At 35.8% G+C, this 20,657-nt stretch overlaps 4 protein-coding genes across 8 annotated transcripts in view; 1 reads left to right on the forward strand and 3 right to left on the reverse strand.

Moving 5' to 3' along the window:
* The window catches only part of LOC111395542, a 5,463-nt gene extending 594 nt beyond the window's left edge, over nt 1-4,869 (reverse strand). The window contains exons 1-7 of one of the 4 annotated variants that reach the window (XM_023021563.1): nt 4,531-4,866; nt 3,810-4,403; nt 3,185-3,424; nt 2,417-2,506; nt 1,632-1,781; nt 1,392-1,516; nt 935-1,064 (exon numbers count right to left, since the gene is read on the reverse strand). In XM_023021563.1, coding sequence (XP_022877331.1) covers nt 935-1,064; nt 1,392-1,516; nt 1,632-1,781; nt 2,417-2,506; nt 3,185-3,424; nt 3,810-4,373 — 1,299 coding nt within the window. In that variant the 5' untranslated portion in view covers nt 4,374-4,403; nt 4,531-4,866. Of the gene's footprint in view, nt 1-459; nt 523-934; nt 1,065-1,391; nt 1,539-1,631; nt 1,782-2,416; nt 2,507-3,184; nt 3,425-3,809 lie in introns of those variants that run through there. The other 3 variants (XM_023021564.1, XM_023021562.1, XM_023021565.1) reach the window with 3 other exon arrangements.
* Nucleotides 4,870-5,823: 954 nt separating this feature from the next.
* On the reverse strand, nt 5,824-10,328 carry LOC111395543 (50S ribosomal protein L13, chloroplastic-like). Of its 2 annotated transcripts, XM_023021566.1 has the most exons (5): nt 9,973-10,328; nt 8,120-8,305; nt 7,747-7,917; nt 6,363-6,422; nt 5,824-6,158 (listed from the first exon to the last, which is right to left on the reverse strand). In XM_023021566.1, the coding sequence occupies exons 1-5, from the start codon at nt 10,213-10,215 to the stop codon at nt 6,102-6,104; spliced, it is 717 nt and encodes a 238-aa protein (XP_022877334.1). In that variant the 5' UTR covers nt 10,216-10,328; the 3' UTR covers nt 5,824-6,101. The 2 variants fall into 2 exon arrangements, with proteins under 2 accessions (XP_022877334.1, XP_022877335.1); XM_023021567.1 differs by lacking the exon at nt 6,363-6,422 and having other exon boundaries at nt 5,824-6,218.
* Nucleotides 10,329-12,956: 2,628 nt separating this feature from the next.
* On the forward strand, nt 12,957-15,895 carry LOC111395544 (protein VTE6, chloroplastic). Its single transcript, XM_023021568.1, has 5 exons — nt 12,957-13,427; nt 13,762-14,015; nt 14,239-14,362; nt 15,173-15,277; nt 15,522-15,895. The coding sequence occupies exons 1-5, from the start codon at nt 13,017-13,019 to the stop codon at nt 15,615-15,617; spliced, it is 990 nt and encodes a 329-aa protein (XP_022877336.1). The 5' UTR covers nt 12,957-13,016; the 3' UTR covers nt 15,618-15,895.
* A 58-nt stretch (nt 15,896-15,953) lies between these two features.
* LOC111395546 (B-box zinc finger protein 22-like) overlaps nt 15,954-20,657 on the reverse strand; it is a 5,609-nt gene continuing 905 nt past the window's right edge. Inside the window, exons 2-3 of the mRNA XM_023021569.1 lie at nt 17,674-18,099; nt 15,954-16,490 (exon numbers count right to left, since the gene is read on the reverse strand). Of these exons, the coding sequence (XP_022877337.1) occupies nt 16,212-16,490; nt 17,674-18,099 (705 nt within the window). The 3' untranslated portion in view covers nt 15,954-16,211. The remainder of the gene's footprint in view (nt 16,491-17,673; nt 18,100-20,657) is intronic.

Raw genomic sequence — 20,657 nt, forward strand, 5'->3', positions numbered from 1 at the left:
AAGAAAATATAAGGGGGGGGGGGGGGGGGGGGGGGGGGGGGGGGGGGGGAATCATTTAGAATCATTTATAAACAGATAATGGACGACAGACAATTACAAATGCTACAACAGTTGCTTAAATTGAAACGATGTTCCAGCAAAAAGGTGTGAAAGATAGATAAATGTACACATTTGTCGAAGCTTATAACTGCTTACAAGCCATGGGTTCAAAGGATGTATGGTTAAAAGTAAGTAAAAGTAGTGGGTCCTATAGAATGTGAATAAAAATAAAGTTTGACCAGCTTATAAACTATTATAAGTTTTGACAAACATGCACTAAACCGACTCGGTAGCATCTTTTCAAAAGCTCAAAAAGCTTTGTAAATTAGCTGAGGACTTGATTGGCACTTAGGCAGAGATAAAAACCAAAACAGAGTCGGGGATAAAGCTTAAGTTAACAATTCATACGTCTACATTCACCTTCCAAAAACTTATGGGTGCTCCCTAAGTCAACTGATGTCTTCTGAGAAGCAGATTATCAATCTATGCTCAACATTTCATTAAAGCGTTAGCCAAACCGGGAATTTCAGAGAAATAATAAGAAGGCAGGAGACAACACATTTCATGCTCTTACCTCATTAAACAAGTAAAATTCGAAACTATGTTGAAGAAGTTGAGACAAACAAGAATGTTAAGTCCGCAAGCCTTGTGTTACATAAGGGGAAAGGGAGACATCCAGCATTTATAAGATAACAAGAAAAACCAGCCAGACATTGGTTTAAATAAACTATTTACCCCTATCAAAGCTTTGAGTACCAAAAAGACTATGTTTAAAGAGATGGATCCAAATGTTTTGCCAAGTCTCATTCGTATCAGCCAGCAATGAAAGCATACTAGGATCTACTACCCATATATAGCGTAAATCAGAACCTTTTAAGGGACCACAATAACTTACAGATACTGATGCAAATGCAGAAGGATGTGTCACAAGAGAACAGCCACAGATAAGACTCAACTCCTCCTTTATAGAATGGGTAAATTCCACCCTTGTCCCAGGGTCGCTGCCGCCAAATGTAGGGCACAAACTAATAACAATGTGAGAATACACAAGGTCAGTAAAAATATTTTACTAGGCATATCGTTCCCATACCACATTAAAGGTGTAGGAACTAGGAACCAAATTAACTTGAGGAGTAGAAAGATGTTGCTTCTATTGGTAGGCCTAACCAACCCCAGCTCCACAATTAAAAAACAAAGAGCAAAGAAATGGATCGTATAGAATGGATGAAGTGAAGTTAGTGAGCTGTATGATGGGAAACTATCTCCTGTGGTTCCAAGACATAACAGAACTACTATATTACCATGCAATATTAGCGCAGCAAATCTCAAATAAAGAAATAAAATAGTATCACCTGAACTGGATGGTTGGCCTCTCCAAGAGACCAGATCTCTTCCAAGCTAAAGCCTGCTCCAGGCCCAAAGTAAACGATTTATCGGGCCACTGCAATGTTGGTGTTATGCGCATGCCCCACTTATTCTGTACACAACACAGAAGATACCTAAAGAACATCAGTTATAAAAATCCTAGCTAGATAAAATAAGGTCAAATGTAAGGATTTTTTCCATGAGGCTTTCCAATCTCAACAGCTCACCTTGCAAGAGAAGCTGAATTTCATCTCTCCTGGATATTGACCCTGTGCTTGAAGCAGACCCCCACAAAGGGGTAGAAACGTACTGGTGGACAGGCCCTCACCAGATACATAGGTTACCTGGCCATTTGGAAACTGCAAGTCCATGAAAGACTGCATAGATAGAAGAAGGAAAAATGTTTCAAAAGCCAGTCCAACTTACTGAAGATTTAGATAGCAGCAATATGGTACACCAGCAGTGTATCTAACATCATCATAAAGACTAGAGAGAGAAGCAAAATACGCCTACGATAACAAAATTATGAATTCGGTACATATGCAGCATTTAATAGTTATTTTTCTGTTCATCAACCAGCCCACTTTATTTGTGGCTTCTCTTTTTATTTGTATACACGGTTGAAGACACAGCTTGGACAATACTTTTTTACAAGGCAAGACATTTCCTACATTTCTCCTTTTCATTTCATTGTTTTATATCCATAGGAACATTGACAGAATATAAACATTTTCCCTCATATAGGGAAATACCATTGTCCCTCTCAAGCTCCATCACTTTAGTATGCCTTTTATTTGTTTTGTTGACGGACGAGCAGATACATGAGAGAAATTTATTATATAATTGCAGTTAACAGTATTGTATAATTTTGCAGGTGGCATGCTAATATATTTTCACTCAGAAATGTGTAAAAGTAATACACAATTTTTCACGCAGTAGTAAAATCACCCAGACCATACAAAGTTCTATTTTAACATCAAGCAGATCATGTAACTGATGGAGTCAAACTTACACAGGCCAACGGATTGAGGCAGATCATAGACATTAACAGCCACCTTCTATGCTTTGACCACACAGCTGGACAAAGGGAATGCAATGCATTCTGTTCACATAGTAAATAAATGATAAATTTCATTTCAGAGAAAATAGGACATGAGAGAAGAACTTGGTGAGTACTAATGCGAATGGAAAATTCAAACACTTCATTAAAGGGTAACAGGAATTAGATTACAGTTAGCAACTTTTTAATAACACTTACAGGATAAAATAATAAGCTCGATCTGATCATGACAGAGAGCATCCCAGTAAAAGAGTGGTCAGAACTGCCATTAGCATTTTCCTATTGGAACCAGCTTCTTTTAATGCAAAGATGTAGCATTTTAATTTCTTAAATCCACTGAGGAGCATAAATGGACGTAGGAACTAGCATTCGAAAGTACATGTAGTGGGTAGTCCTGGTGTTTATTAGAAATGAATTATGAAAGAAGAATCCCGCATCATCGGATTCCACTATGTATATTTATGGACAACAGATTTCCAATATCAGTTTCCAAAGATATGCAAAAACAGTTTTAAATACAACACAATGCAGATGTTCATTTTTGTGTTCAAAATCTTAAATTTATAGCAGAGAGCATCTTCAGCTTGACTAGCATAAAATATCAGACAATCATAATTTTAACAGCTTTCTTCGGCCAACAAACAAGGACTTTCCAGTTTTTTATTTTAGTCAAAACCTAGCTATCGATCGCTTTTGCATTGAGCTGTAAGTTTGTCATACCTTCCTATCGTAGCCATACCAAAGCAGGTGCTGCTTTGACAAGTGAACAGGCAAAAGGAGAGTTGAATCACGAACAAGAAGTATTGGTCCGAGCTGGATAAGGAACAATGATGAATTTTCATTTCCTGATGTTGAACTTCCTTGTGAGGCCTCTACTCTCCATAAATCTCCCTTAGCAACCAATGAACCTTCAACATTCCTCGTTCCACTGTCATAGGTCGAGGTGAAATTGATTATACCCTGATACAGTGAAACTCAATGATTAGAGCAGGGAAAGAATGAACTTAGAAAAATAAAACTTCATAACAAAAATAAATTATAACGTGAATACATGCTTTTAACGCAAAATTCAATGTCCCAGCAAGCTTCTAATCATCATGTAACGACCATCACAACCATTATATAACATCAATCATATATACTTATTTATTGGAGGATGTTTGAAAGGATAATTATTTAATATCTTTGCATCACTTGGTTGATGGATCATAAAGTAACAAATCACTTAACCTAACTACCTGAGAAGTTATTACTGCAGAAATCTGTAGTTTCTTTATTCATACAGTCTTGTAAACGAGGATTAGATAACATTGACACCGCTTGTTCAATAGTCTCAGAAAATTACCTGTGATCGACCAAAATTTTTCAATGCCTTCAAGTTAACACCAAAAATCTCCTCCTCAGTCACCCCCTCCGGGACCTTGTCATTTTCAGGGAACCCATAATCCCTAAACCCTTCTGCCAATGATCCCAAATCCTCCTGCAGATGATTAATACTCAAATCAATCCCCTTCCGGCAATTACTCTCTGTTCGCAATGACAACCCCGCGTTCTCATCATGCCAGAATGGCACAGGCAATCGTCTGAAAAACTGCTGAACCACACCATTCAAACACGCCCCAAAATCAGCCCCCGCTTGTCCTATTCTGCTCCCGATATCAAAAATAGCCGACACGCCATTAATCCCAGAATTATCCACAACCAATCCAAAGTCTTTTTTCATGAAATTCTGAGCTGCAAACTCGACTTCAAATAGGTTGGGCGTTGGAGGATTGGGCCATTGGAAATCAGCTGGACTAATATGAGACTGAATTAAACCCGTAAAGCCCTGCGCAAGCCTGTCGGCTAAGTCTTGGCCGTGCCTCTGCACCTCCTCCCATGCTTCGAATGATCTCTCCACGGACATCATCCGTGCGAACTTCCACTTTCAAATTTCTCTCTGTTCACAAGTCAATTAAAACTATATATACAAATTTCTGTAAAAACGCCAACCCAAAATGCCCAAAAGCTCCAAATCACAAGATCGGAAACCCAAAAATATGTACTTATTAGTTCAATATACTTACATACACCAGGTTTTCTCCGCTATAAGAAAAATGATTCTTCAACCAGTACAGACCTCACATTGAAAACAAATAAAATAAAATTCCGATGATTGCCCAAGAAATTGTGAATCTTGTCTAGATTAAAATTATGGCAATAACAGTAAATTAGAAATTCCAGTCAATCGAACCCAAAATATAAGGAAAAAACAGAACTGGTCAAAGTTTTAACACAACTGATCTTTTCAGTGCGTGCATGTTAGAAAGAGAGAGGATATGCTCGTTCCTATATCCAAAGGGAGGAGTACAGGGGATGCGTAGTACCCAGATCGTTACTTCAAAGCCACGTTTATTGTAATCGTAATCCTTTATGGCTATGGCCTATCAGAATAATTCCATTTCCCAAAGATGTTATTTTCAGGGAAAATTGCAAATTAGTCCTCCATTTAATCTCTCAGTAGAAAATTCATCCCTAATCTTTATAAAGAACAAATTGGCTAACCCTCCTTGTCCCGCCTCATCGAGAATTTTTAGGATTTTTCTAAAGTACAATTCAAATTTGAAGTCGAGGAGGGACCATACTCTGCCCTTCTCGCTTCTTCAGCAAAGCAGGACGGGAAAGTTGCAAAAAAATTTGACATATCTACTCCTTAGACTAATTGTGCAGTATTGAAAACTAATTTTCTATTTAAAGTAATAACTATTGGATAATTGTGCAATTTTCTCGTATTAAGCCCCCATTTGGTCCCTATTTTTTGGAAATAAAAATTGGTGGATTAGTGTTTTTTTTTTAAATGGGTTGTTAAAAAAAAAAAAAAAATTTCGATTTATGTGTATTACTATTTTATGAAATGTTATATAGTTGAAAATATGAAAGAGAAAAATAAAATGTAATAAAATTTAATAGAATGAGATTCAATCGGAACTAAAATCACATTTAATATAAGTAGAAACTTTAATAGGAACAAAGCGTCCTGGAATAGGCCGACACGTGTGGGGCCCACATATCATGCCACTTGTGTACATTAAAAATAGTAATAATATAAGAATTTTTATGTGGACCATTTTTTAATTGAATTGATAGTTATAGCACCTATATAGTAGTGTTTGGTTAAGCTTATCCGAATGTGTGTGGGCTTATAAGTATTGGAGTTCAATAATTTTTTAACTCAAAAATCAAAATAGATAAATTATAAATTTACGAAATAATTGTGATTTCTATTCTTTCAGTGTCCTGTAGAGAAAATTTCCTGTAATGAAAAGTGTAGCTGAGTTGCAAAAGAATATGCTAAATTTAAATTAAATAAATGCATCTCAAAGGGTCAAAAGGCCTGCATCATTTTCACACCCAGTTTGATTGTTGAACATCAAAACAAGATATATACATATATACTCTTCCTCATTGATTCCAGGCTTTAAAGTAATCTCTTAAACAACAGAACCCTACAATATATAACCTTCTGGAGCTGCACAAATGAATTTCACACAGGGGCTCACTGTGAAACACGATAACAATCAAGGGCCTTAGCCAAAAAAAGGAACCGGAAGGAAGAAAAAACATAAAAATGCTACTAGTGGAAACGATGAAATGATAACTAGTTTTGCTTCGTTATCCTCTTGTCCCTTATTGGCAACTCAACGGGTTTCTGTGCCTCGTGGGGATGGGATGGACCAGTGTACACCTTAAGGTGGTTGAATAAAGCTCTGCCAAGCTGCACAAGCACCAGAAGAAACATTTATTAAAATTAGTCCAGGCAACAAGAAAGATATAGGAGGTTAATTTACCTGGCTATTTCGCAACAATAAGTATCCTAGTATGTAAGATATATGTCTATAGCTAATACGGGTTTCTGTGCCTCGTGGGGATGGGATGGACCAGTGTACACCTTGAGGTGGTTGAATAAAGCTCTGCCAAGCTGCACAAGCACCAGAAGAAACATTTATTAAAATTAGTCCAGGCACAAGAAAGATATAGGAGGTTAATTTACCTGGCTATTTCGCAACAATAAGTATCCTAGTATGTAAGATATATGTCTATAGCTAATATCAATAAGTAGGGAGGTGTTTAAAATTTTGATTAGGCTGGTGAAACAAATGAAGTTTAGATTATGTTTGGTAGTGCTTATAAGACATGGATCCTACAAAATTTGTAGATAGTAAGAGGGTTAGTTGTGGGTCTTAAAAATGCGTACGTAGAAATTATATTTGACCAGCTTAAATTATAATTTGTGCTTTGCCAGACATGCACTTGGTCCGTTTGATCAGAAGAGGTGCCCAATTCGCACATTAAGATTATTTTTTTCAACAAGCCAATTGTTTTCCCCTTACGATAGTGTAATGTTAATGACTGCAGTGTTTTTCTGAAACCAGCTTATGACCTTCCTATTAATTGTTAGCTAAGGAGTGTTTATATACATGGGAAAAGCACTTCGGGATGACAAAACGCAAGATGAAAGAAAAATATAACTCTATCCTGACATTTAACTCTCTGATGCATAAATGCCTTTGCCCTCAACAAGCAATTCAGGAACCCATCCACCATCACTGCCTTGAGAAACAACCGCTTCCAACACAACAACGATCAACAAAAAATTTCTTTTCATATAATTTATTTCTTCTGCTTCAGCTCTGAGTTTGCTTGTTTACAATTAATTAGTCCTCCTTTTTAGCTTAAACGTATTAGCTGCATAATGTATTGCTTTATTTGCAATTGCAGTGGGGCATGAGATCTTTCGTTATTCTCTTCTAGTGTTGGTTCCAAGGGAAGAATGTGGTAGGTGGGAAGGTGGGTTGCCTAGAAATTTTTAGGGAAAAAAAATAAAAAAAGGTGGAAAACCATGGAAAATCCATCACGTGAGAGGGGGGAGGGGGGGACAAGTTGCATGGAAAATTTTTGCTATCAAACACTCCCAAAAGCTGGAAAATTACTTCTATCAAACAGAGGCTTAGATTTTTAGCCTCACCAATTATCAAAGAGACGCAAATTTAGATTCAGTGATTGAATTCAGACATTGCAAACTAAATTTGCAATTCTCATAAACTAGACACTCAGCACATTTATTCCAGCCCAGCTTGATATAGATATGCATAAAAGATACTGTAGCACTGATGACGTACAGAAATTTATATAAACAGCAGGAAGACTACATAAGAAACAATGATATTTTTATAATTCTCTTCTTAATAAACTACCCAACAAATTCTAGTTAGCTAGGCTTAATGAGAGAGAGAGAGACTTACCCTCCCTTTCGGAAGCATTCCTCGGACAGCATGCTCAATAATTCTTTCAGGTATTCTTTTCTGAAGCTGATCAAATGTTTCAACTTTCATCCCACCCGGTCTCCCTGAGTGCCTCCTATATAGTTTCTGAGTCCTCTTTTTCCCAGACACAGCAACTTTCTCGGCATTAACCTTTGGTGCAGTAATTGAATGATTAAGCATTGAATATAAAATATGAAGAAACAAATTATTTTGCCCTTATAATAGTTTAAGCTTTTGAATGAGGTGGTTTATAATAATAGGTTCAAGTCTCACAACCACCCGTTTATTAAAATTCCATGCATTAGGTGTTTGATTAGAAAAAGAAAATGATGTGTATTACATGATGACATACCACTATGACAAAGGCCCCCATGTCTACACTAGGAGTGAAGGTAGCAAGATTTTTCCCTCTAATATAAATAGCAATTGTTGATGCCAATCTCCCAAGAATCTTGTCAGATGCATCTACCACATACCATGGTTTGTCTGTATTAACATGATCTGCAGCTTTGGGATACCATGTTTTATTCCAAACATCCTGAAATAAGAAAACAACTACAGATGAGTTTCAATGTCTTAACTCCATTAGATTCTAAAAAGAAACATACGTGCATATGTTCACGAGCTTCACAAAATTTCAAGGAAAAGAAACAGTGGCATGTGCAAAAAAAAACTACAGGTTGAATCTCAAAGCCTGAGAAAAAAATGGATAAAATCCAGTTAATACATGAGATACCTGTCAAAAAGCATATTTGGTGAAAGATTATTAACCGTAGGACAATATGGTATAGACATAGTGAATTATAGGGAAAAATAATGCATATTTCAGCCAAGATTCGGCTGATAAATGTTCTGTACCAAACATTTACATCCTACACTGGAAAATGCACTTGACGGCGTTGTTTGCCTTCACCCTAAAGCAGAGCAAACACTTCAGCCCAATATGTTGGACATAAATGTAAAGGAAGTCAAATTCCTTGTAATTATTGCCAAACACATCATATAAAGTACTTACCACCTAATTTTCGCTCACCAACAGTGAAGGCTTTTTGTCGTCAGTTTCTATAACTTTATAGTTTTAGTTTTTATCTGCAACTCTTACAATATATTTAGCTCACAAAGCTAAGTATTAAACAGAACTGGGACACAGAGAAAAGGGATGGGAGACTCCTTTTCATTCAAAATAAACTATATATCCTTAAAAGTTCTGGTTTTCTACTCCAGATGGCTTCAGACAGGCAAGCCCATCATCTATCAATAGAACATTAGGGGTAGATGTTTCATTTTGTTGTTCCATTTATGGCCTTAAAACTCCTTGTCCTGATTTTGTATTCCTCTTTGCTTCATTGTAAATTTTGGTTTCTTGTCATGTTGGGATGGGGTGGCAGTAATTGGATACTGCTCCCGAACCCGAGCCTGCAGTTGCTACGCCAAGTACGTTGTCAAGATGACTGAGATGAAGGTCAACACTTAAATTGGACTGAGTTTTCATAGAATTTTACACAGGTTTTTAACTGCACATATGTATGAAAATTGATCGAAAGACATAAAGATGCACCAAATCTTTTATAATTTCATGAAAAGAAAACAAAATTATAACTAATACTTAGACTCGCCAATTCCAACCCACTATGTGAACTGGCAGTTATTAAAAGGATGTTAGACAAGAAGTGAAACTTGCCAAATTCCTCCCTCAGTTGACTCCCAACACTTTGAATACCATAAAAAGGTTTCTTTTGCCATATTTAACAAGATCTCTTTAGCCGTTTTTGCATGACATGGGAAAATATTTTATCTCATTTGCTGCAAACATGATGTCAAGTTGTCAACCCCCTTTCATAATATCCATGTCTAGGATGTCAAGCAGACCAGTTCTCTCACTCTACATATTCCAAACTAAACCAATTCAGATAATGAACATTTCAGCAGTTCCACCACGCAGGAACTTCCCAATTGACGCTTCTTCTTTTTTATCCATCTACTTTATATCAGAAAACTGCTAAGCTCCCTGCAAGTTTGCAACTTCCAATAACAATCATCTCTAGTGTTTATATAATAAAAACAAGTTCACAATCTACCCATGCAGGATACTCAACAATCTCAATGCATGAATTAATTTCAGCAATCAGCTAAAAGAAAATGTAGTACATAGTCAATAAAAATGAAAGCAAAATACAAACCAATTGGGGATTTTTTTTTTCATACCGGGCCATTGAATCCGGTATCTTCAAACATCCAGCGCTGGTCGACTGGGACCGAGACAGTTTTATCTTGGCAGGAAATTTTGGTAGTTCTATTGGCTTTAAGGACGGAACTGGACGGCTTGGATGCAGCGACAAGCGAGAATCCGAGAAATGGGGTTTTCTTCAAAGAAGAGGAAAAGGGTTTCTGAGAGGATTCAGTTAGCAATAGTGAAGATGAAGCGGCGCATTGTACCGACATAGCCATTGATAAGCGTCTCTTTTGCTCCTCTATGTTCCCCTCCAATTGAGAAACGGAAGCAGGCAATGAGCAAAGTGGGATAAAATAGGAGCAGACACAGGATAAGGTGCATATATGGCTATGCTTGAAATTTTTTACTTATTGGATTATAAGTGACCACTACCATAAAACTTCTCAGTCTGGTTCTAGTATCAAAATAGGTGATTTAATTTTAATTTCAAGTTGAAATATACAATATTTAATGATATCTGAAAATAAATGATAATCACACGTGAAAAAAAAAATTGTCACAGTTGAAAGTATATTGCACATTATTATGAAATATTATATATAAGTGTTGTAAAAATAATATTTGATATCAATTTATTGGGAGAATTTTCAAACGAACTCAATAAAATAAAATTTAGGATAGAAATTTAAGATAATAAAATTATACTCTCGAAACTCAACTTCTATTATTCAAATTTTTGTAATGATGAATACTACAAATGAACAATATTTTTATGCTACATTTGATATTATAAGAATTAATTGCTAATACATGAATTTAAATACTCATTAAAATTTCTAGACATGTAACTATAAATAAATTCATTTATAATAATTCTAGATTTATGTAAATCAAGATTCGTTGAGTCTAGATTAATATGAATATTAATTAATTGAAATTAATTATACGAAATTCATGCATGACAAGGATTTTATAATATGAAAATAAGGTATTATTAAAATGCTGATAGGTCAAAATCGTAAAAAAATAAAAATGAAAAATGAACAAGAAGAACACACTCACTTGACAGTGATATTTAATATATTATAGATTATTATTTTTATGAACAAAAAAAATGAAATCTTCATTATGAAAAATCAGCTTAAACCGCTAGTGAGATGAAGAAAGAAATACAATCGCCCCGGGGCATAGTTTAGTGGTGTAAAGGACAGGAGTGAAGTTATCTCACGCCTTGCTGGCAATCGCAGTGTGGGGGTTCAATTCATGAGATATGGAATTGGACTCCTTGTAGGCGCAGTGTATAAACAACTCTTGTTCCCTGGTCTGTTGGGGCAAATCCCGTGATTTACCTCCCTCACAAAACTCTAGGGATGGAGTGATGAAAGCCTTCAAGGTTGGGTTCAACCTTTTTAAAGAAATACAATCGTCCCAATTGCAATCGATTTGAGAACTCGTATCGAAATAAGCAATCACAGATGTTATTCTATTCTATCTCCAATTATAAAATAGTCCAACCCACGTAACACACCTCCCTAAGTAAAGCTACAATATCATAAATTAATCGAGCGTTTAGAGCGATAAGTCATCGCATTCAACCACACGAATCCATATCATCCCTACTCTCATTGGCAAAATTGAGTGGGTGAAATTCTGAAAGATTTTGCATTCACCGAGAATAATGTCTAGAAATATGATACTACTATACCAACTTTGGGCCCTTTTGTATCCATATTTTTAAAATGTATTTTTTATTTTTTTTTCAACCACACATTCTTTATTAAAATAATATTATACGTGAATAAAAAAAATTTCATATTTTTTAACCACACATTTTTCATCAATTTACTATTCTAAAATGCATTTTTTCAAGAACATGGGTATCAAACACCCTCTTTATCTTGAAATATAAACCTCGATCATTTCGCATAGCCACGTAAGAATTTAGCCAAAATCATTCTTTAGCTAGCGCAATTTGTTGTACCTCGCCCCAGTTGAATCATGGACAAAAAATTGAACAGAGCCATTTGTACACTCTTTTTATACATCATTGTTCACATCATTCGAGTTGACAAACGTGTGATTGATGGAAATTTTAATTTTTTTGAAAAAAACTATCAAATCAGAGCTTGACACATGACGAAGTGTACACTATGATGTACATGAGACATTGTTGCAAAAAATTCCACCACCCCTTTCAACTAAACAATGGATACCTTGAAGAAAGGATGCCGCCTAGTTGATGATATATTTTGGTGGCTTTGTTGAAACTTGTATACAAATAGCATTTCCCTTTACTTTTAACATCGAGAGAAAATTTCCAATTTGAAACTTTAAAAATTTTAACATTTTTCGGTATGTAAGTACAATTCTTGAATTTTTGAATTTTGAAGTGACTTTTTTCCCCTCATGAAAGAATCAAATTAGTAAATGTTATTTTATAAAAATATTATTCATATTTAAGGCATAAAACCAACTTATAGTTAGAATTTTACAAAATTTTCTGAACTTCTACTAAATATTTTATTTAATTTATTCTTTTTTTAATGGTTTCACGTTTCGTCGAATGTTTGGGACATAAATATCTTAATTATGATTAAACTTTCACAAATATTTTATAGTTGCTATTAAATTTTAAAATTTCTAAACTCACAATTTGAACTGTCCCAAATATTTTGGGGTTTTAGTAGAATGATAAATTATATTCGAATAATCATTACCTTATCAAAATATCATTCCATTGATTTCTTTGTCTATTGATCATCGAACTTTAAATTTAATTACTTATTTAAGACGATACTTACTTATTTTTCTAAAAAAAATATATGATTATGATAATGTTATTTATACATAAGTAGTTATATAATGATTTACGCAAATAAAATGTGAAAAATAGTATTGATTTTTTATTTATTTAATTTAAGAAATTATGACTCAATAATATCTCATCATAATCATGCGTGTGTGTATATATATATATATATATATCACAGTATAACTTATTATTTTACCAACCAATTTGCCTTCTAAAAGAGAGGTATCTTCCTCACCACAGCGAAGTCCTACTGAACATTTAAAAATGGCAACTTTTCAGTCAACTTCAATCTCTCTTTCTCCAAAGCTCTCACATTTTATTCCCAAATTCCAAAACCCCATTTCAAAATCCCTCATTTTCCCCTCAATTTCAAACCCTAAACCAGAACCTTCCCTCAAATTCAAGAATAAAATGTCAATTAGAACTCAAACTCAAGCGATGGGCACTGATCTTGATCCAAGCCTGATGCAACAGGCCATCCAGCTGGTCCAGTCATCGCCGCCCACGTGGCAATCTGCCATCTTCAGCAATCTTGTGATCTTTCTTCTGGGCTCTCCTCTTCTGGTATCTGGATTGTCTCTTCCTGGCATTGGGGCTGCTTTCTTGCTTGGCGCTCTCACTTGGCGGGCTTTTGGCCCTTCTGGGTTCCTTCTTGTGGCTACCTACTTTGTCATTGTAAGCTGAATTTTTCTTGATCTATTTTTTTTTTTTATTAATTTTGATAATGGTTATTGGAATTTGGGAGTGTTTAAATTGTTTTTGATTGAACGCACTTGTATGATTAGTGTTGTACAGTACTGTAAGATCATAATGTTGAGTGAACTGATCTTTGGAAAGCAAAGAAATATTTTGAATTTGTTTCTTTTTGTTGTTGGTTTCCATGTTTTGGTTTTGGTGGATGTTTAAAGAAAACGAAGATGATGAAAAATTGACTATAAAGTTCTGGATTTCAGAAATTTTGAGTATTTTTAGTTAGAAATGCAAGTCGATTAATTGGGAAAATTGCCAGGGCACCGCAGCGACGAAGGTGAAAATGGCTCAAAAGGAGGCACAAGGGGTTGCGGAGAAGAGGAAAGGAAGAAGAGGGCCTGGAAGTGTGATTGGTTCCAGTGCTGCTGGCTGTTTTTGTGCTTTCCTATCCATCTATGGGATTGGTGGTGAGGCATTTGCTCGCCTTTGGGAACTTGGATTTGTTGCCAGTTTCTGTACTAAACTAAGTGATACAGTCTCAAGTGAGATAGGGAAGGCATATGGCAAAACGACGTCAGTACTACTCATACTTCAATAGTTCCATCCCCCATTCTTTTGCAGAATTAACTCCATTCTTGATTCTTATAGTGATGCTCTTTGTTTCCCTTTTACTTGACCCCCGCAAAATGAAAGAACTACATCGTTTGATTACTACATTCTGTCATGAATAGTTATTGTTCTAGCCAGAGCTGGTGTTTTGATTTAGTTAACTCGAATGATATTATTGTCTTTGCAGTTACTTAGTCACAACATTCAAGATAGTTCCGAGGGGAACAGAAGGGGCAGTTAGCGTCGAGGGAACTCTCGCCGGACTTCTAGCCTCTATGCTTCTTGCTTCTATTGGTTGTCTAATGGGTGAGGTAGGATTTGCTCTCCCTCTCTTATCAAATTATTTTCAAGGATTGGTCACTTCATGTTTTCTTAGTTTCATAATTCTTTGTTTGCTTTTGTTTTAACGTTTATAACCTCTGTTGAACAGACATTTCAACTAGGGTCATATGTAAATGTCTGACGTTCATACGCTTTTCCATGATCATTTTTCCTTTTTATCAGAAATATTAAATTTTTTTAATTCAAAGTTATTAGTAAATAATAAATATGTACTCATATTTAAAAAATTTCAACAAGAAAAATTAATAACAGGTATAAAATTAATCCCTTGTGTGGGCTCCATTTTAATGTGATTTTTTGGAATAGTGATTTTTTGGAGAATTAAAAGATAAGAAAAGTTTTGAGTTTATATGTAATATTATTTTATAGAAAAATGAGTTTTGAAAAAATGCATTTTGAAAATAATAAAGCCCAAAGAGGGGCTAAATTTATATGAAGATTTTTAAAAAAATTTAATCAATGTGTCTTGTTAATATTTTTTTGAAAAATTGCATGTCGGTGCATCATAATTTATAACACAAACTAAAAATAAAACAATCGAATTGTGCAAGAATACAAAGGCGTCTGGGGCTAGATAAATGATTGAACCATTTAGAAGTGTGCCATTTGGATACAAGTAATAGACAAAAAGAGTGGGTTGCAGCGGGGTGGGGGTTTTCTTGATGCAGAATCATTATGAAATGAGACAATTTCCTTTTGTTGTGATAGATAATATATGTTTGGAACACATTTCAACTACAATTTTACATATGGCTAATCAAGAAACTACGCTTCGACAGATAAATGGACTCGAAGCCATCATATGCGTTGTTGCTTCCCAGATTGCTAACCTTGGTGAGAGTATTATAGGTGCTGCCCTCCAAGAGAAAGAAGGATTCCAATGGGTTAGTGATTACTCTAAACTACCCATTTTATGCATTCCTACAATTTTGTTTCTCAAGATGGATGCCATACTTCGGTTCGTGTGAGCGTAATCACTAGCACCTTTCATAGTTTAGCAAACGTCTCTTCCTTTCTCTCCTTGTGTATAAGCTTGCTTGCAAGTGAATTGAGCATGTCTAATTACTGTCTTAACTCGTGCTTTTAATATCCCTATTTCACCTTCCCAATCTCTTTTTTGATTTGCAGCTCAACAACGATGTTGTTAATATCATCAACATATCTATGGGAAGCATTTTAGCAGTCCTCATCCAGCAAATAGTTCTCCAAAGTTGGCATGCGTAGTTCACAAAATTAGTCTGCTAGCACAATTTCCTGGCTGCAAGTCCATGAAATCATGCTTTTCAATGCTGAAGAATCTATAAATATCAAAAAGGAAGAGCAAAGGATACAAATGTGCCCCTCACACTTAGATTCTCCGTTTGTCATACGAAAAACATTGCATGATTTGATGATTCGTTAACTCTCCTAGTGTAACATCAGATATGTTCCTCTGTTAATTCCATATCTTCAAACAGGACATTTACGTTAGTCTCAGAGTAAATTATCAATTTCCATCTTCATACCTTGTGTATTATATGTTTTCTTTTGTTTCTGCTTGAGAGCAGTGTGTCCCTAACAAACAACAAAGGGTGATATTTTCATTATATGATGATATTCTTCAGTACACTCTCCAGACGAGTTCAAAACAAATTGAAACAAACCTACATGCGAGAAAGACTATGGAAAACTAGCACAGTGAAACAAAACCTACATACAAGAGAAGTAAATGTTTCCCCACAGCTAACTGCTCAAACAAACCAAGCAAAATAAACAAGGGACCTTTAAAGCACGACCTGGATCCTAACCATTGAACGGGTAAAATGCTTGAAGCATGATTCAGAATTGCCTTCTCCGTTTTGAGGTAGTACCGTGCAACTGAGGATGGTGTTGGAAGTTTCGCAAGGGAGAGCTTATATCAGGCACAAATACAGCTGAATCAGATGTCTTCTGGTAGTTTTTAGACCAGTAAAGCCCTGATGATGTAGGTGGAGAAAGGATCTGTGGCACCGTAAAAAATGCATCTGGCGCCTGCTCGAAACGCTCATCACCATCCAATTCTCCAACTGCAGCTTGAAAACTTGAGAAGCGATCCAATCCTTGCTTCCCACTATCAGCCTGAAAGGATTGCCGAAACAGAAGACATAAATCAAGGTTGGTGAACATTAAATTCACAAAAAAAAAAAGTTTGCAACTAAGTATTTAATGCTTCAAAAATGGATTACATATAGACTATAGACTATTGTTCCACAGAAGGAAATACGCCAATAATCAGCAGTATATCAATAGTTCGTCACAGTTTTGGTGGTTCATTCTCCACTCTTGCTTCAGAACTCAAAGGCAATTTACCAGCTCCACAAAGGAATATACGCCTCTTGTCTGTTCCCCACGGCAGCCCCAACTGAAACTGACCAGTCTCAAATTTGAATGGTTGTGACTGATCTTGTCAGAAAGTCAAACTACTGTGTATTCAGCGGATAATATATCGAGGTCTTCCTATCACAGCACCAAGATTTAGCGCCCAAGCAAGCCTATACTAGAAAAAACCATTTAAAATTATCATCGATCAAAATCCTTAACCATTCCAGCTCCACCACTAACTCGCAGAAATGATACTTAAAAATCAAACCATATACATGAGCTAAATGATTTTTTCCGGGTTTCAACCTTGCCTCAAGCTGGAAATCAAGTTCATGGAATTTACAATGAGTAAATGCAGCTTCATATGAAATTCGACAGCTTGTGTGCAGGTGCATGGGCACAAAGCCACAGTTAAGGGTTGCTTTCATGTTTTCCCCCCTTTTGGTAGAGGAGCTGGAAGGATAGAGAGGATTCAACCCTCCTTGAAATTGTTGCACTGACATTTTTTTCTTTCTTTTTTCCTGGTGAGTTCGACCCCTTCTTTAGATAAAGAAATCCCTGATTTGTATATGCCCAAATGATAGAATAGAGAAAGACCCCTTACATTGTGTGTAATGTATCAATTAGTTTTTCGAACAGGGGATGGCTGCATGGACCAAAGCATTTGATTTTTAACCTATTCTTTGAGTTATGTCTAATGAGGATCGAATCCCCTTCATCGATGACTTGATTTATCTTTAAAAATTTCCAAATCTTAGTTAGGCGGGATAAATACAATCCTGAACTGAACATTAACCAAAAAAAAACCCTTGGGGTTTTATAGTCCCCACCCAGGACATGAACTTCGTGTTTACGGAATATTTGGAGAGAGAAAATCAAAGCCAGTGAAAATTAAAGAACAATCAACATATATTGACGGAATTTACGACTCACATCATACCTTGGATGAGCCATTATCCATGAAATTATAGTTCTGATTGAAATCTCCAAGAACAAGAAAATCATCTAACTGCCATTGGGAAACTCCAGTTGCTGAACCTCCAGCAGAAGGTAACTTCGATGATATAAAACCATCACCACCATTGGCTTGGAGAGGTAAAGCTTTGACATGTTGACCAGTCAATGACACAGGCGTGGTCCACTTCTGAAGTTGATGAGACTCTGTTTCTGAGGTTTTCTCATTACAGAGGGACTTCCCCAAGGATATAGATGGACCAGGTTCTGCAGCCTCAAGGCCTACTTTAACACCGGTAAGTAAAAACCTTTTGTGAGCAGACACCAAGGGGTTTACTGTGTGTATAGCAACATCACACTTCCTGCAAAGCAAAGCTCGATCCTCTAGGCAAAAGAAATAACCAAACGTTTCCTGCAAAAATGCAGGACAGAAATCAAATCCCCAATAGGGAAAATGACACTTATGGGTTCTGTCAAACAATATTACCATAAGAGAAAAAGTAGTCAAGCTCAAATTGAAAGTCCACATATCTGGTATCCAGTATGAAACAAAAAACTAAAAGAATCTTCCTTGGAAAACTAAATTTCCCGACCATGAAAACCTTTTGTAGTTAACCATATTTGAGATAATCAAACGCTTCAAGAGCTAAATGGTACAATGTCCAGGTAACTTGTTAGTGTAACTTTCATAGTATTTCAGCATATCTGACACAAGATAATGACATGAAAAAACAAATGCTTGGAAAATATAGTTTGATGCCTAAAGATATCTACATGTATTGTAAGATTGAAATGAGACCAAGATACTTAACGGCTTTGTGAAAACCATAACATGGGCCACATTATCAATCAGAAATTACCCTCTATAAAGCCCTAAGATAATACGCAGTTTGGTCAATTGCACCTTACCATGAAAGCATGTAGATGGAGGTGTAGCTTATTTGAAGCTTGAGTTTTCATGTGATCTGATGGCATAACATGGAAATTCTGATATTCAGCATGGACTAAAGAAAATACTTAATAATTCAAAGCCTACCTCACTAATTGACAAATGCTGATATAAAAGCAATAGATTCTCCTATTTGAAACCAGCGTTTACTACATGCACTGCATAGAATATCTGGGGCTAGTTACAGCATTTTGACTGGAACAGAGATTTTTAGTAGAAATGCAAAAACCTCACAAATGGCATCTTCTTGGCCTCCTTTACATGACTCAATTACAATGCATGAAGATTCTTGGTTCATGATAAAAGCTTTTCAAATTAAATCCTGTACTCCATCTGTGGCAGACATATGCTTGAGCCAAGCAGCAGGCTATGGTTCCATAGGAAAAGAGGTCACGAAAAAGGAAATTACCGCAGGACGGACATACAACCAGAAGGACATCAATCAGCTATAAATTCTAACTAGGCCAAGCCCAATCAATCACGTTAAAATTTTAAAGTACCTGAAGAATTCCAGCCAAAAGCCATGCACCAAGGAAAACCAGAATGACTTTAAATATGCACAATTTCTTGTACTCAGTAATTTATATCATAAGCTAGTATTAATCATTGTAATCAAAAGTTGTGCTTTTAACCTTCTGCAAAGCATCACGTACATATTATTTCTTGTATAAATAGAAGTCCACCGCGTCTCCAAATCATCTTCTTGTTTCAGATGATACTTCTCGAATGAATCCTCTCTTTAACTATGATGAATTCGTTGAGAGAACCAAGTGATGTAGATAGTCGAGAAATAAGGGGGGGAAATCCTACAAACCTCTGTTAAAGTCATAAAAAATACTTCTCTTTATTCTCCTTTTGTTTGAGAGACCAGAAACAACAAAAAACTAAATCTCATCCCCAATAAAACATTGGAGTCCCCTACACGAATCAAATTCATCATTCCACTCTATTTGTTGCTAGATCCATTGGGAGATCTAAAACAACTAGATCTTTAGCAACACCACAACCTAAGTTGATTTAGGTCTACCAATCCCTCTTTACAATTTGAAAAGCATGACCCAATCACATTAGCTTCCACTCTTCCTTCCCTTAATTTATTCTCGACCAAAGGAAGCGTTCTCATTTCTGATCTTATCCATCTGACTATCTAAGTATTCTCAATCAAATAAAGTGTTCTCATTACAAGATGCAAAGCATGACCTGATCATGTTAGCTTCCACTCTTCCTTCCCTTAATTTATTATCAATCAAAGAAAGTGTTCTCATTTCTAATCTTATCCATCTAAAGAAGTGTTCTGATTTCTAATCTTATCCATCTAAGTATGACTATACATCCATTTTAGCATCCTCATTTATGAAACATTTAATCTTATGAACATCTTGACCTTTAATGAAATCTTCTTATCATTTTACCTTAATGAAATCTTCTTCTCAGATACAATTCCACTAGCACTGGTTCATTTCATCTGCCCTGCTCTAATCCTATGTATTTCATCCTCTTCAGTCCATCCTTCCTTGCTCATAATTGGGCTTGGGTACCTAAAAGTCTTAAACAATCACTTTTAGAGCAATTCAATCCTCTGTGGTAACTCCATTATTATCCTTAGTTCTCCTGCTACTAATTATTAAATGACACTGAATTCCTTTAGATTTAGAAGTACCACTACTCCAAAATTATGACATGATCACGTGAACGAATAAAATAGGAATAAAAAAAACCAATATGCCTCACCTTGAATACATACTATAAGCTCAGTTCATTACTAGTGAACAAAAAGATAAAGATATAAGCAAAACCCTGCCTTTTGGCACGAAAAAAAAAAATAAAGTAAAATAAAAATCAAGACTCCGATGCAAAAAGCATTAAAATAATTCCAAGTTAAGACACAAAGATCACCATATACCCAAAATATAATATTGCGAATTTGAAAAAAGCCATATGACCAGGGTTGGAGACAGGGGGCCCAAATGGCACCCCCTATTGGAGACAGCCGTCCCTCCAATTGGGGGCCGCCATGTAGG

The sequence above is a fragment of the Olea europaea genome, chromosome 6 (genome assembly GCF_002742605.1).
Source record: "Olea europaea var. sylvestris chromosome 6, O_europaea_v1, whole genome shotgun sequence".
Classification (NCBI taxonomy): domain Eukaryota; kingdom Viridiplantae; phylum Streptophyta; class Magnoliopsida; order Lamiales; family Oleaceae; genus Olea; species Olea europaea.